A 17,131-nucleotide genomic window follows, 5' to 3' on the forward strand; every position below is an offset into this window, starting at 1 on the left:
AAAAGGTGACATGGCCGGCAGACTATGGGCCTGTTAAGACTTCGTAAAAAAATTTTTTTTTTTTTTAAACATGCTCAATTTCTCTGTAATACTAATCGATAGTGAGACTGCCTGATCAGTGCAATTGACCTTTCTTGATCAGTGGGAAATGGAAGGATGAGCCGGCCTAGTTTTCTGATAGGCTGAGCTGACGGCACGCGAACATACATTCAAAGTCAATCGCGGCATCAGAGTGCATTATCCTCATGATTCTTGAACTGAAAGTGTCTGCCCCTGTGCCTGTTCCACTGTGCTGATCGAGCCACTCTCCTTTCTCCCGTTGTGCTTTATAGAAAAATGGGTTATTCTGATCGTATAACATTTCTACATGCAATTTCGGGAAAACAGAGCTTTGGAAACTTCTTCCCCTTGTCTCAGTCAAAGAGAGGGGGTCGCAGCTTTCTGTAGGTATAATTTTTATTTCGCAACTTTCAATATTCAGCTCAGTTGCAACTATATTACAACAAAGATATGATATGGCTTTGAGATATGGAGTGGTGCGGGCATAGGCCTATAGATCTCATGGGTAGTAGCCTACAACTGCAAAGTTTCTTTAGGACATTACATTTACTGTTGGATGAATGCATGGCCACTAGCAGTGGGTAGTCCATTATATTTAAATGTATCAATCTAGTTCATGAGTTTTGATTTTCCACTTCCTCAGGGGTGGAACCCCAAATTAATTAGCCTATGATATTAGTTAGTGCACATAAAGATGTCATTCATTTTTATTGAACAAAACAAAAATCTGGAAATTCTGGAGTCCTATTTCGAGAGTAAACTATAGCAACTATAGTGTAATTATCAACCTAAAATTCATGCCAATCACTGGATAAAGTTGCACGTAAAATGTGTTGAGTCATGCATTCCTGCTTGGATGTGTAAGATTAAACAACTTATGTCTTGAATAGCTCAGGAGTTTATTTATTACACTTCTTGATAAAGCACTATAAATTACTATATAAGATGATATGCCACATTGTTCAAACGAGAGTTAACACTTCTTCACCAGGCATCTCTTAGGAGCCTTATTGGGTCCAACCAGACCATTAAGTGTCTGTAAAAGTGAGTGGCACCAGTGACACCAATGGAAAATGTTAGTCTGGAGGCCTGTACTAATTAACAGTTACAGGAGGTGTTGATTCAGGGGGAAATTTATGACAGGCACTAATTTGCAATATAGCCAAAGTTGTTACCTTGCCTTTTATAACATATAAAGCTTAAGCAGAAAGGCAGAAAGGCAGACAGACAGTGAAATGGACTGGTGTGGATAGAAATGCCAGGGCCTAATTCTTATCCCAGTCCGCTCCTGCTAAGAGCAGCAACCAGGAGAGACAACACAACAAGCTTAAGCAGAAAGGCAGACAGACAGTGAAATGGACTGGTGTGGATAAAAATGCCAGGGCCTAATTCTTATCCCAGTCCGCTCCTGCTAAGAGCAGCAACCAGGGGAGACAACACAACACCCATCTTGCCTTGCCTCCCCGCTCCCTCTCTCTCTCTCTCTCTCTCCAAATGTTGGTGACACTTAATGGTCTGGTTGGACCCAATAAGGCTCCTAAGAGATGCCTGGTGAAGAAGTGTTAACTCTCGTTTGAACAATGTAGCAAAATGTAGAATACCCTAAATGTATTATTTTTCATTAGATGGTCATAAACAATATCTAGTAATGCTGCATAGTTCTAGAAAGGTCTGGAACTCACCATTCTGATAAAAATGTATATTCATGTATTAGGTGTAATCACTTTTGAGGAAACAAGCTTAAGTGCAAAAATTATGAAAATATAAAAAATCAAATATGATTTTTTTCAATTCAACACAAGTGAAGAAATAGGGCTTGAAATTACTGAAATGCTCTCTAAACATTGTACACACGCCTTACTATAAGAGTTTCTCTTTCTTATAACTGTTAAAAAATTATATGATCATATTTAGTGAAATTTAGCAAAAAAAAAAAATTTTATTTTTTATTTTTTTTATTTTTATTATTATTATTTTTTATTAACAACAAATCAATACATAAAGCACATGAGGGAACACAAGCATACATAGATTACAAACAATGGACAATCGCGCTAGGGGGTACAATATCACATTTCAATTACACAAGGACCTTAAGGGACATGCATATACTTACAATTCTAACAGCTTTTTTGTTAGTAGGGCATTTAACCGTCTTAAAATACAGTTCAATTTCTTTTTGTAGGGTAGGAAAATGTGGTTTTCTGTTTGTAAATTTACATTTGTGTATATGAAATTTGGCCAAAAGAATAATGAAATTAATTACATAAAAATGATTCCGCTTATTTCTATTGTATGTAAAGAATCCAAACAGTACATCTCTCCACAATAGTGTACAATCTTCATAAATGTGTTCAATTATAAACCTACTGATGTCTTGCCACTGTTTTCTTACATGCATACAATGCCAAAAAAGATGCACAACTGTTTCTGGGTGGTCATTACAAAAGGAGCAATTTGAGTTGATGTTTTCCTTAAACTTCTTCATATAGTGGTTGGCAGGATAATATTTATGAATAATTTTAAAGGAAACTTCCTTAATTTTGTTAACAAGTAGGTATGTGTGTGGCAACATCAAAACTTTTTCCCAACAGATATTATCAATAAATCCATTCCAATAAGGCATGACATAAGGTATAGATACAACATCCTGCTGAAACAAGGATCGTATCGCTCTGTTGTTAAATGGACCAAAAGAGAAACAAATCTTTCCTACTGATGAGTCAACAGGGTCAATAGAAGGTAGGCTCTGAGGGTCAGGTCTTGACATGTTCCTGAATAACATAGCAACACCTGAGGGAATGGCATCTAAAACAATTGCAAAATCTTTAGGTGTTACAGGGATCTTGTAAAGTGATAAGAATTCTTTATAACTGAGTAAAAGACCCTCTGCATTTATCAGTTGGCTCACCAATAGGATATTATTTCTGAACCAATATTCTAAAAACAGAGAGGTATTTTTATACAATATATCCCGATTATTCCATATATAATATCTGTGTGGAGAAAAATTGTGTTTATAAATTAAGGACCATGACAAGAAAACCTGCCGATGAAAAGCAGAAAGTTTCACTGGAACTTTGTCAATATTATAATTGCAAAACAACATGAAGTTAAGGCCACCAAAAGTAGAGAAGACATGATGAGGAATAAAATTCCAGATAGAAGTGGGTCTTCTTAGGAATTGTTTTATCCAATTGATCTTGAAAGTATTATTTAAAGTAGTAAAATCCAGAAAATTCAGTCCACCATTCTCATAAGTGTTCATTACAACAGTTTTCCTAATGTAATGGGTACGGTTTCTCGAAAGAAAGTTGAAAAGCATCTGGTCTATCGCCTTGCTTATTTTACGGTCAAGATATAAAGATAGAGCACCATATGTTAGTCTAGAGATACCTTCAGCCTTGGTTATTAGGACTCTACCTTTTAAAGATAAGTCCCTCTGTAGCCATTGATTTAGTTTCTTCTGGGTTTTTTTAATAAGAGGGTTAAAATTTAGTAAGCCTCTAGACTTCTGATCCTTTGTAATGGTTATGCCTAAATATGTACGTTCTTCTTTTACTGGAATACCATAATATGAAGATGTCACACAATCTTTGACAGCCATGAGTTCACATTTCTTAATGTTAAGATATAGACCAGATGCTTTGGAAAAGAATTGTATCACATTGATCGATATGGGAATTTGGTTAGCGTCTTTCAGAAAAAGTGTAGTATCGTCAGCCAGCTGGCTTATAATAATTTCTTTACCAGCTATGGAAATACCTTGTACAGGAGTATTATTTAAAGAATTTGCAAGAAGTTGGGTGATTAATTAAAACAGGTACGGAGAGATAGGACAACCTTGCCTAATTCCTCTCTTTAACTCAAATCTAGGTGAGGTGCCATATTTCAATTTGATAGAGCTGTTACCATTTGCATAGAGAGTCTTAATAGCCTTACAGAAAAAATCCCCAAAGCCAAGTCTCTCAAGGGAGTGGAAGAGAAACTGATGCTCTACTGTGTCAAATGCTTTATAAAAATCTAAAAATAATATGAAGCTATCCTCAGTTATTATGTCTGAGTAGTCATGTACGTCTAATACTAGTCTGACATTGTTAGAAATATGTCTGTTTAGCAAATGTGGCCCCATTTCATATAACTGATGACAGAGCATTTTCTGCCAAACCTCCTCTGAGTGACGCACTGACACTATTTGAATGCCTGTGGACTCCTTACAACTTCATCTTTACGATAGAAATGATTTCGTCCCGGTGTGACCAAGAGAAAGTGGTTGTGTTTTAGTGCTACAAAATTATTTAGTATTTTTTCATGTTGGGAGCTCATAATCCGACTAAGAATATCACAGCGAGTTGAAACCACCGCTGCTGGATTCACTAGACCGGCTCCATCGTTCAGAGGGAGGACAAATCGATTCTTTGTTTGGATAGGCTAGAAAATGTTACGCATCACTCCATATGCAAATGCAGGGTGTGAAACCCGACGCAACATTCGAATATCCTTAATGTTCTTCGTAGAACCTTAGGGCGCTTCAACTCTAAAAAAGTAAAGGTTCCTGGAGGATCCTTTAGGGCAATGGTTCCCAAACTTGTTATAGTCCCATACCCCTTCAAACATTCAACCTCCAGCTGTTTACCCCCTCTGGCACCAGGGTCAGCGCACTCCCAAATGTTGTTTTTTGCCTGCCACACACACACTATGCAATACATTTATTAAACATAAGAATGAGTGTGAGTTTTTGTAAACGCGGCTCATGGGAAGTGACAAATAGCTCTTATAGGACCAGGGCACAAATAATAATATAATAATAATCAATCATTTTGGTTTTTATTTAACCATCTTACTTATAAAACCTTATTTGTTCATCGAAAAATTGTGAATAACTGACCACAGGTTAATGAGAAGGGTGTGCTTGAAAGGATGCACCTAACTCTGCAATTTTGGGTTGTATTGGAGAGAGTCTCAGTTTTAAAACATTTTCCACACACAGTCTGTGCCTGTATTTAGTTTTCATGCTAGTGAGGGCCAATAATCCACTCTCACATAGATATGTGGTTGCAAAGGGTATCAATGTCTTAACAGCTCGATTTGCCAAGGCAGGATACTCTGAGTACAGCCCAATCCAGAAATCTGGCAGTGGCTTCTGATCAATTTCAATTTTCACAGAACTGTTTGTTGCAATTTCGATGAGGCTCTCTTGTTCAGATATTGGTAAGTGGACTAGAGGCAGGGCATGAAAGGGATAATGAATCCAGTTGTTTATGTCATCCGTTTCGGGAAAGTAACTTGCGTAATTGCGAACCCAACTCATTCAGGTGCTTCGCTATATCACATTTGACATTGTCCCTAAACTTGAGTTCATTTGCACACAAAAAAATCATACAATGATGGAAAGACCTGTGTGTTCTCCTTGTTAATGCAGACAGAGAAGAGCTGCAACTTCTTAATCAAAGTCTCAATTTTGTCCAGCACATTGAATATAGTTGAGGAGAGTCCCTGTAATCCTAGATTCAGATCATTCAGGCGAGAAAAAACATCACTCAGGGGCCTTGCTTTAATTAACAAAGTTAACCATTTTCACTGTTGTGTCCAAAACGTCTTTCAAGCTGTCAGGCATTCCCTTGGCATCAAGAGCCTCTCGGTGGATGCTACAGAGTAACCAAGTGGGGTCGGGAGCAACTGCTGTCTCCCTGTCATGGCCTTTGCGCCATCAGTACAGATACCAACATGAGCAGCATTTGGCTACATATTAGTGGAAAATATTTAAAAATATATATAAATGGACTGTTTGAAAATGTGAAGAAGAAAATGTTTAAAAATATTTTTTAATTTTTTAATACATTTTTATTTTGTACCCCAACGGCATTACACGTACCACACGTACCCCCATTTGGGAATACCTGCTTTATGGGTTCTTCAAATTGAAACCCCTATACATTTTTCAAAGAAACCAATAAAAGGACCCCTTTTAATGGATCCTCGAAGAACATTTGAAAAACCTTTTGAGGTACATTTTTTACCTACCCCCCACATTATTATTATTAATGGTAACATGCATAACAATAACAACAATAACACAATATTTTAGTTCTCAGTGTTTATTATGATTTTAGAGGCAAAGCATAAAAAAAATATCTAAATATGAGGTAAACTCCCAGCAGAGCCCCAAGTCCAATGGATATATCCTCTGGCTTGTTGATGTTAATGTGTTGATGTTCTCTGTATCCATAGCCAGAATGATTTTGCAGTGCATGATCATCAAACAGGTTTCCTGTTGTATTCATCAGAGATATAGGGAGGGTGATGTCTGTGAATTAAAACAATTAGAATTATACAGATATTTAAAGAAGTCATGCTGATGCAATTTACTTTCGGGGAATCCAGCATCCTAACAGTGCACTGTGCACCCGCTAAATGTACTTTCCAATTCACAAGAGGTTGAAACCAGATAACTGTATATAATGACGAGATTACATTTTACCTTTATTTAACTAGGCAAGTCAGTTAACAACAAATTAATATTTACAATGATGGCCGCCTGAGGCCAAGCCCTGACCGGGAAGCTGGGATAATTGTGCACCGCTCTATGGGACTCCCAATCACGGTCTAGAATTGAACCAGGTCTGTAGTGCCACCTCTAGCACTAAGATGCAGTGCCTTAGACCGCTAGCCCATGTATCTGATGCTGTCTGGACAGAATTTGTACGACATCCCATAATCGTTTGGTCCAGATAGCATCAGATACATGATCTACACATACTGAGACAGAGAGGCGCTGTTTCGCTCGCTCTGATGCTTCAACTGCGATGTATGCTTTTTTTCTGTCCGGGCGCGTCTTGGTCAAATAAATGATCAATATTTCAATATTTTATTTGAACTGGCAAGGAGGACCTGGCCCGCCCATAACGCTGGACCTGGGCCACACCCTCTTCCACGCCACCATTCCTGTGCACTGAAACGGTTTGCATACAATTAAGCTATCTGTCCAATCACTGTGTGTGCTCTCAAAGTGCAAAGTTGAAATGTGTCGTAGACGGGAGGTACTTCCACGACAGAATAGGGGTAAATGTGGCTAAGAATTGAATGGATGTCTGTGGTTTTCTCATTCTCTTCAAGGAAATTATGTAATTTCTCATTCAAAGACATTAGTAGAGGGCAAGTAACAAAATGCAAGCTAATTGCATTGCATTCCCAGAAAAGTGGACAGCGCATGGATAAGCTACTTGATACATTGTAACATTCAGGGAAGTAAATGGACAGCATGGAATTTCACAAGTAAGTTTTACTGATACATTTTTGCGTTATTGTTTATGGGTTTTTTTTGCTACAGAATGCACACTAGTTCAATTAAGGATATTTGACAGAAGATTCCCGAAAGTAGTTTGGCCAAAGCAATCTTCTCGGCGTAGAATGCCACGCAGGCAATAGCCTACTACTACTATACTACTACCCAAACTAAAGAAACGAAGTTGAATGGGGGTTGATAAGTAGGCTATGACCCGCGAATTCATTAATAAGATACTGTGACATTATATCTAGATTTAGGCCAACTAAAATGAGGGCGATAAAGATAAGGAAATACTTTAGGGGTAGTGGGAGGGTACTTGCATTTGTTTTCATTGCATCTATTATTTGGCTGCTGTTCGACATGGCAGCGCTTCGCCTGTCATTAAATGACGTTAACAGCCAACTTTTAAAAGAAAGCGTAGTAAAGGAAAGGCAGGCTGTCAGACAGCAGGCCACGAAACGTACTAAGTTAGTGCATAGGGGGTTTAAAAATCCAGTACAGAGAGTAGACTTGGACCTGGACGAGGCAGGTAATAAAGATCCACTCCAGGATGAATATAAAGTCCTTGAAGTGTACAGGAAGCGAGGACCCGCTGTCAAAAATGACCCACAGTTTATGGACAAAGTAAACTCGCATGAGCAACAAGGAGGGAATGCCCAACCAAAGTTAGAACATGCTGTCATCTTTAAGCATAACCAAATCGAGCCTGTGCATCATGTCACAGTACACTTGAGTGTGCCTTTGAATACGAAAGCACCTGTCAAAGATCCTTTGCCCGTCAAAGATGTGTCAAAAAAGGCAGTGGACTTGGTGCTGGAGGATGGGAAAGTAGGACCTACGGAGAGGGATAAGATTGTGGCATTCCCTGCAGCAGTAGGCTCGAACTTTACCAAAGTGCCACCTGGTGTTCAGGCTGGAAAACATGTTGAAACGCCTGCCTCAAAAAATACAGGAGAGAACCAAGAGGGAAATATAGACCTAGTGCAAAAAGGCAAAGAAAATATTGACTCCAAGACACAGAAGAAAGTCAAAAACTCACTTGAGCCTGGCAAACAAGAAAGCTTTATTAAAGACAAAGTTGCAGTGGACTACACAGTTAAACCTGTCAAAAATGATGTACTAAAAGGAGAAGAGGTGATTGTCAACAAAGAGGACAAACGGATCAATGAGCTTGATAAAGGTAACCCTGAAGCCCTAAAGGAGTCCTTACCACCTACAGCAAAGACAAAACGCCAACAAGGAGTTCCCACAAATTCCACAGTTGTTCGAAACACAGGCGTCCACAAAGTGCTGGCATTAGACATGACCCAAGCACCTAGAGATGCCAACGCAATTGGGCAATTTGGGCAAGCAGCCATGGTGCCCAGTGACAAAGAGCAGGAGGTGAGGAACCGTTGGAATGAGGGCCATTTCAACGTCTACCTGAGTGACCAGATCCCTGTGGACAGAGCCATCCCAGACACCAGACCTCATACGTGAGTCACACTGTTGCCTGGACCACACCATGATTACTTACTCACCCCCACACTCCTGTCACTCATACAGTATACTAATGGTTAGTGTTAAGTAACCTCTCTTTCCATTGTTGTTCTCCAGGTGTTCTGAGAGTGTGGTCCATGATTACTTGCCCACCACCAGTGTGATATTCTGCTTTGTGGACGAGGTGTGGTCCACTTTGCTCCGGTCTGTCCACAGTGTCCTCAACCGGTCTCCACCACACCTTCTCAAAGAGATCATCCTGGTGGATGACTTTAGTGCCAAAGGTAAGAATGGGGAAAGGCTATAGAATTGTTTAGATGTACAGTACCAGTCAAAAGTATGGACACCTACTCATTCAAGGTTTTTTTAAATGTATTCTACATTGTAGAATAATAGTGAAGACTTATAAACTATGAAATAACACATGGAATCATGTAGTAACCAAAAAATGAAAATATATGGTAGATTCTTCAAAGTAGCCACCCTTTGCCTTGATGACAGCTTTATGCACTCTTGGCATTCTCTCAACCAGCTTCACCTGGAATGCTTTTCCAACAGACTTGAAGGAGTTCCCACATATGCTGAGCTCTTGTTGGCTGCTTTTCCTTCACTCTGGGGTCCAACTCATGCCAAACCATCTCAATTGGGTTGAGGTCGGGTGATTGTGGAGGCCAGGTCATCTGATGCAGCACTCCATCACTCTCCTTCTTGGTCAAATAGCCTTTGTACAGCCTTTACATCGTCCTGTATTGTCCCACTAAGCGCAAACCAGATGGGATGGCGTATCGCTGCAGAATGCCGTGGTAGCCATGCTGCTTAAGTGTGCCTTGAATTCTAAATAAATCAGACGGTATCACCAGCAAAGCATCATCACACCACCTCCTCCATGCTTCACATGCAGAGATCATCCGTTCACCTACTCTGCGTCTCACAAAGACACGGCGGTTGGAACCAAAAATCTCATTCTCAAATCAAAGGACACATTTTCACTGGTCTAATGTCCATTGCTCGTGTTTCTTGGCCCAAGCAAGTCTCTTCTTATTATTGGTGTCCTTTTAGTAGTGGTTTCTTTGCAGCAATTTGACTATGAAGGCCTGATTCACACTGTCTCCTCGGAACAGTTGATGTTGATGTCTATTACTTGAACTCTGTGAAGCAGTTATTTGGGCTGCAATTTCTGAGGCTGATCAAATCAAATCAAATTTATTTATATAGCCCTTCGTACATCAGCTGATATCTCAAAGTGCTGTACAGAAACCCAGCCTAAAACCCCAAACAGCAAGCAATGCAGGTGTAGAAGCACAGTGGCTAGGAAAAACTCCCTAGAAAGGCCAAAACCTAGGAAAAAACCTAGAGAGGAACCAGGCTATGTGGGGTGGCCAGTCCTCTTCTGGCTGTGCCGGGTGGAGATTATAACAGAACATGGCCAAGATGTTCAAATGTTCATAAATGACCAGCATGGTCGTATAATAATAAGGCAGAACAGTTGAAACTGGAGCAGCAGCACGGTCAGGTGGACTGGGGACAGCAAGGAGTCATCATGTCAGGTAGTCCTGGGGCATGGTCCTAGGGCTCAGGTCCTCCGAGAGAAAGAGAGAATTAGAGAACGCACACTTAACTCTAAGGTAACTCTAACGAACTTATCCTCTGCAGCAGAGGTAACTCTAGGTCTTCCTTTCTTGTGGCCGTCCTCATGAGCGCCAGTTTCATCAAAGCGTTTGATGGTTTTTGCTACTGCACTTGAAGAAACTTTCAAAGTTCTTGAAATGTTCCGCATTGACTGACCTTCATGTCTGAAAGTAATGGACTGTCGTTTCTCATTGCTTATGAGCTGTTCTTGCCATAATATGAACTTGGTCTTTTACCAAGTAGAGCTATTTTCTGTATACCAACCCTAACTTGTCACAACACAACTAATAGGCTCAAAAGCATTAAGGAAAGAAATTCCACCAATTTAACTTTTAACAAGGCACACCTGTTAATTGAAATGCATTCCAGGTGACTACCTCCTGAAACTGGTTGAGAGAATGTGAAGAGTGCAAAGCTGTCATCAGTGCAACTAAAATATATTTTGGTTTGTTTAAAAATATATATATTTTTAGTTGGTTACTACATGATGTGTTATTTCAGAGTTTTGATGTCTTCACTTCATAGTGTACACATTGTCTTCTACAATGTAAAAAAATAAAATATCCCTTGAATGAGGTGTGTCAACTTTTGACTGGTAGTGTGTGTGTGTGTGTTACACACATTTAATAGGATGTCTTTGGGAGGGGCTTTCCTGGTAAACAGTACAGATGGTGTAATAGGAATTTCCAAGTGAACAATAGAGAACAGCAGTCGCAGATTTAGTCAACAAAAAATCAACAGGTAGACAGAAGGAGAGCAAATGTCTAACTGGCCTCTTGGAGACGGGCACTTTTCTATATACTAATCAGACAGCACCAAATGTTCTGTAAACACCAGCCTGAGAAGCGTGTAGGAAGTCAATAACAAAGTCAGTGACTAAAATAAAGTGCATTTAAAATCGGTGTGTTCGCAGTCCTTGTACCTCCAGTCTGCGTCAATCATTATCAACGGCTACTACAGAGAATAATCCTTAACATTCCACAAGTCTAGTGACCATTAACCCGCACCTTGAGTTTCACAAACAGAACACTGGAAATGATGTGTATTACAGGAAGGGGAACTGTATAAATATGCTTAACATTGTGTTAAAGTGTTGTGGTTTTATATAGAAGTTTGTATATTTTCAGCCAGTTGTTTTGACTTGTGAGCACTACTTTCAAAACGATCTTCAATGTCATCCATTTCGTATATGTTACGTCCAGCAATTCGTATGACCTGTTACCAATTCCAATTTCTACAATATTTTACGACTGTGTAAGTGCTTTCACTATGAAAGGGATGAGCGTGAAACTCAATTGAACCAAACATTTGACCTATTGATTGTAAGGATTACTTGGCTTCCTACACCAGGTGGCGATTAGATGTTTTGTTATGCATGTATAAACTGTAAAATTACACATGGAGTTCAAAAACATAACCTTGTCTATTTTTTTTTTAACCTTTTCAAGATCCTGTTCATTCTCCTTTAATCGCTATAAACTAAATATGAACTTTATTAATCTTGGAGACATCTTAAAGAGTTTCCTGAACAGGTGATGTCGCTCTCTGCCCAAATTATTATAGCTTACAATTAGGGCCTCGAGTTTTTACTGGCCAGGTGTCATGGTCGGGAGGATAAACTCAGAGCTGTAAGCTTACTTGCCCTCAATCCACTCTCTCAGAATATCTCAAGGACCATCTGGATGTGTACATGTCCCAGTATCCCAAAGTACGGATCGTCCGTCTGAAGGAGAGGCAGGGCTTGATCCGAGCTAGGCTGGCAGGAGCCGCCATTGCCAAAGGTAACCAACCACATCCTGCCGTCACCGCTTTCTCATTCATTTGTTTGATGTATAAACAAAATATCCTATACAAATAATCTCAATCCTGTCCTCCCATGTATGTGGCAGCCAAGCGTCCCTGTGGGTTTTGTGTTTGTCTTCAGCGGTTTTGTTTGCATTTCTCACAGGTGACGTTTTGACCTTTCTTGACTCTCATATCGAATGCAACGTGGGCTGGCTGGAACCTCTGCTGGAGAGAGTGTACATGGACCGGAGGAAAGTGGCCTGCCCAGTCATCGAAGTCATCAGTGACAAGGATTTGAGGTAATGTGTTATTACCATTATACATTATGCCTGCGTCCCAGAGCCCCATGGGCCCTGGTCAAAAGTAGTGCACTATATAGGGACTAGGGAATCCTTTGGGACGCTTCCTGGGCCATATGGACAAAAATGCATATCAGGATAAATTGACTGAATTATCATGATAAATTGAGCGATAAATGTATAACATTGATGTGCATCAGTTACTTTTCTAGGTGCCTCTGAATGTTGTAGCTATCAATTGTCCCATTTAGTATTAGCAGCCTTATTCCATTCTCTAGTGTAGGCTGCTTATCGTAATTATGAGTAAAATGTCCTCGGCGTAGTCGGTTCGGTCGGCGTTGATCATTTTCGGTTTATGGTTCTAGTTTGAGTTATTATTCAACCTCATTGTCCACATTTTGGTCTGTCGGTACGCTGTGGGGGGCACAATGTCTCATAGTGATATTTCTAAAGGTCTATGCACCTAGTGGGCCATTCTCGCTCGGACAAAGCTCACTTAGCTGACTATGTCCCTAGTGTTGCAAAATGTGCGACGGGAATGGTAGCTTTGTGTGTTACCTACACGTAACACATTAGAACGCTTTTATTCACAGCTATCCGTCTGACACGTTTTCAACAACCTTTGACCGCAAAGGTTCATATTGGAATTACCTGTCTACATTGGTGTTAAAAAGAGAGAGTGATCACCATAGAGTTCTCAGCTTCTTTTTATACATCCAGATCTGATGCAACATCCTGTTTACTGGAAGTCGGTCCTTGTAATGTTGATTTCAGGCTCCTGTGTGATTTAATCAGATTCATCTGAGTTATGTGCATTTAATTCCCTCATGCATTATTCCTCCAGTAGTGTAATATTTGGTTGATTATGTTTTGTGTTTTTACAGCTATGTGTTGGTTGACAACTTCCAAAGAGGCGTGTTCAAATGGCCCTTGGTGTTTGGGTGGAGCACGTTATCAAAGGACACCATCAAGAAGAATCACATGAAGGATTCAGATCCCATCAGGTAGTGCTGTATTTCCTTACACCCCTCGTGACTGTTCATTCACACAGTGATGGTTGCAGATGAGTTCAACAACATAAGGGCCCTGTTCCAAAACCATCGATCTATACATGATTGGATAGGTCAAAGCTAGGTTACGCTTACTTATTACTTTCACCAATCCAACCAATTGAGATCAGTGATTACTTGAAGGAAGGGGCCAAGGTCTGACTCATATCCTGATTCCTTTGTGAGCGTTGATAAGACCTAGGAGGAATGTTGTTTTTGTATTCTTCACTTTCTCAATCTTTTTGCTAACTGGGTTGTATTCATTAGTGTACACTGTAGCAAAATGTTTTGCAACAGAAAATTAAAACAAGTATTTGTAATTGGACAAGTTCAGGTAGTCCTTCCCTGTTTCAGTCCATTTTCTTCCGTTTGGTGCCTAATGAATACAACCCTGGACTGTGTTTTGTTCCTCAGATGTCCTGTCATGGCAGGAGGCCTTTTCTCCATCGATAAGAAGTACTTCTATGAACTGGGCTCTTATGATCCTGGCCTGGATGTATGGGGTGGAGAGAACATGGAGATCTCTTTTAAGGTAAGTTGTAGAACTGGGCGATATGGACAAAAGTCCATATTGTGATAAATTGTCTGAATTGATGCAATAATGATAAATGGAAGGTTTACTTTTAACATTAATGTGCACCCCAGTTGTTTTTGTAATGGTAATTTAAACCAGAGTTTGCTATACTGCTACTTATTGTAATGAACGATATCAGCAAAATGCCTGGGTTAAATGTGTCTAATTGCCGGTTTATCATCCCAGCTCTAGTCATTTGGACACATTTTCCCATGTGTTATTAGCGATTAGTCCGTTTGCAGATCAATTTGAACAAGAGGTTTGTTATTCGACAACCTGTCCCAGGATTACACCGTTAACTCTGACTCATGATCAAGGCTGCTTCGCAAATGGCATCCTATTCCCTACATAGTGCACTACTTTCGCCCAGAGCCCTATGAGAAAAAAATAGGGTGCCATTTGGGATGCTTCTCAAATGATCTGATCACGCCCTATGTTTTTTTTTTTTGCAGATTTGGATGTGCGGAGGTGAGATCGAGATCATCCCGTGTTCCCGAGTGGGCCATATTTTCCGAGGCGAGAACCCGTACAAGTTTCCCAAGGACAGGCAGAAGACGGTCGAGCGTAACCTGGCCAGGGTGGCAGAGGTGTGGCTGGATGAGTACAGGGACCTGTTCTACGGCCATGGATACCTCCATCTGCTGGATAGGAGTATCATCGACATCGGCAACCTCACAGACCAGATCGAACTCAGGAAGAAGCTTGAGTGCAAGAGCTTCAAGTGGTACCTGGACAACGTGTACCCAGACATGGTCGCTCCATTGGTCAAAGCTGAGGGGCTGGTAGGTGTACTATTTTTACAGTAGTAAATAATATTTAATGGATAAGGTTTACAGTATGATGCTCAAAGCGTTTAAATGGTATGTGCCTTATTGCTGCAGTTTATAACTACATTTGACACTTCTAATCATTGTCTTTTTAAGTGATTTAAATTTTTTTATTTATTTTTAATTCATCAATAGGAATCTAGTTTTTGCTTTTAGGCTGTTTACCTTAGACTATATCGCATTGTTGCTCTTTTTCGGGGAAACGATTGTTACTCTTTGTTTGTTTCTCCAGTTAAATTATCCCTCATCTCGATGTTGAGAGACAATTGTACTTTTTTTCTGGGGGGGGTTGTTTTCTTGTCTCCTCTCAATGCCTCTAACTCAGACAGATGTCAATTGTCCTCTTATCTGAACAAAGAGTGGCTGTTTCGTCAGGCTTGTGACAGTTCTGTCAGCATGAAGGCACAGAACGAAAGAGAAGCCTTTCCACTGTCAATATGATGCAGTGACACTACCTATGTAAGCAAATTTTATGACTGCTCTAGGCATTGTCATGTGATGTTATACCTGTGATCCTCCTTTGCTAGGTTTTCAATCGTGGAGTCAGAAAATGCCTCGCTCTGCAGGATGGCTCCCTTGCCTTTGAGACATGTGATCTCAGCAAGCTGGTAAATACTCCCAGCTTCCCCATTTGATATGAAATGCTTTTGTTTAATGGCTATAACGCATAGCTCCAGATGTGCTCACTATGGAATTCCTGTTTAATTCAACACACACCCAACCGGTCTTGAAAACCCCCGTAGTTGTCATGAAGTCTAATTTATGATCGACACTAAGTATGCGTCCCAAATTACACTCAATTCCCTAGATGGTGCACTACCCTACGGGCCCTGGTCAAAAGCAGTGCAGTATATAGGTAATAAGAGAGCCTGCATCCCTAATTGCAAACTCTACCCCTCTGTCCCTAAACCTCAGAGTCAACACTTCAATTACACCTGGATGAGGCACGTTCGCCAGAAGGATGTCTGTGTCACTGCTCATGGCAAAGGGACCAGTCTGGCTCTGCAGGCGTGTGACAACACCAAGCCACAGCTAAGATGGCTCCACAAGGCCACCAACTCTGCTCTGGTAGGTTCACTTTACAATGGTTGTTTTCTGAATCTTGGTTTTGAGGTAGAGTATTAAGTCATTCCTGAGCCAAGCCGCTTATAAGTGTCAGCGTTGCATGCAGCATATTTCCAGTGTGTGAGGAGGAAATTCAGCAACTCTTTGGTGGATGGCAGATGTTGAGAACGGCTTCGTTACTGTTGAAACCAACTGTTCTCGTCCCGTCGCTTTCATCAGGGTTTTTGCACATGAATTCGCAACACCTTGGTTGGAGCGGGAGGTAGCCAGCAGTGTTCCTTTCAGTTGCTGGATGAAAGTTACCATTATGCTGATGGTGATTTCAGCGGTATTCCCCCTGTGTTCTCTTTGCTCAGGTGGAGCACCTCATAGCGGAGCATAGTTCCCGGCGTCTGTGCCTGGAGGCTGGGGCTCTGGATGACAGCATACAGCTGAAGGAGTGCCAGTCTACCAGTCCCTACCAGAAGTGGCAGTTCACACATTACCACACTGTGTGATGGGAGTACAGGGCTACAGCACTGTTCCTGCATTAGAGATTGACACTAAAGTACTTGACTGTACTCTATGCATTTGGATGTGTTCAGTGTATTTCTGCAATGGGATATGCATGGTGCTGCTGGTATGTTGGTGTGAGGGTGGTGTTGGGACGTGCAATGCTTTTTTACTTCTCCTTTTTATCATGATCAAGCTTCACTTAGAATTTTTAATTTTTGCATGACTGAGGCCCCGGAATGATTAGAAAGGACAGCTGTTACACAGTGTAATTACAGTTTTGTATTTGATGGCATAGTTTACTGGTGTAGGCTATACAAATAAATAGTAGTTGCATACTCGTATACAGTGGCTTAAAGAAGTATTCACCCCCCCCTTGGCATTTTTCCTATTTTGTTGCCTTACAACCTGGAATTAAAATATATTTTCAAGGCAAAACTGCTCCAGCTCCTTCAAATTGGATGGGTTCTGCTGGTGTACAGCAATCTTTAAGTCATACCACAGATTCTCAATTTGGGATTGAGGTCTGGGCTTTGATTAGGCCATTCCAAGACATTTAAATATCGCCCCTTAAAGCAACACTT

The 17,131-nt window shown here is 40.6% G+C and overlaps 1 protein-coding gene across 2 annotated transcripts; it reads left to right on the top strand.

The window, feature by feature from the left end:
- The first annotated feature begins 7,053 nt into the window (after window positions 1–7,053).
- LOC112225172 (polypeptide N-acetylgalactosaminyltransferase 5) lies at window positions 7,054–17,131 on the top strand. Of its 2 annotated transcripts, none has more exons than XM_024388855.2 (10): window positions 7,054–8,823; window positions 8,945–9,111; window positions 12,118–12,237; window positions 12,405–12,540; window positions 13,425–13,544; window positions 14,004–14,121; window positions 14,616–14,945; window positions 15,518–15,598; window positions 15,906–16,058; window positions 16,412–17,131. In XM_024388855.2, exons 1-10 carry the CDS (start codon window positions 7,616–7,618, stop codon window positions 16,550–16,552), a joined length of 2,574 nt encoding a protein of 857 aa, XP_024244623.1. In that variant the 5' UTR covers window positions 7,054–7,615; the 3' UTR covers window positions 16,553–17,131. The 2 variants fall into 2 exon arrangements, with proteins under 2 accessions (XP_024244623.1, XP_024244624.1); XM_024388856.2 differs by having other exon boundaries at window positions 7,059–7,335.

Source organism: Oncorhynchus tshawytscha, linkage group LG26, assembly GCF_018296145.1.
Source record: "Oncorhynchus tshawytscha isolate Ot180627B linkage group LG26, Otsh_v2.0, whole genome shotgun sequence".
NCBI classification, from domain to species: Eukaryota; Metazoa; Chordata; class Actinopteri; order Salmoniformes; family Salmonidae; genus Oncorhynchus; species Oncorhynchus tshawytscha.

Excerpts from the sequence above, each read along its gene's own strand:
- LOC112225172 (XM_024388855.2), top strand. The coding sequence starts at position 7,616 with ATGAGGGCGATAAAGATAAGGAAATACTTTAGGGGTAGTGGGAGGGTA. Across the intron at positions 12,238-12,404 it reads AGGAGCCGCCATTGCCAAAG|GTGACGTTTTGACCTTTCTT; the intron begins GTAACCAACCAC and ends CATTTCTCACAG. Across the intron at positions 15,599-15,905 it reads CATGTGATCTCAGCAAGCTG|AGTCAACACTTCAATTACAC; the intron begins GTAAATACTCCC and ends CCTAAACCTCAG.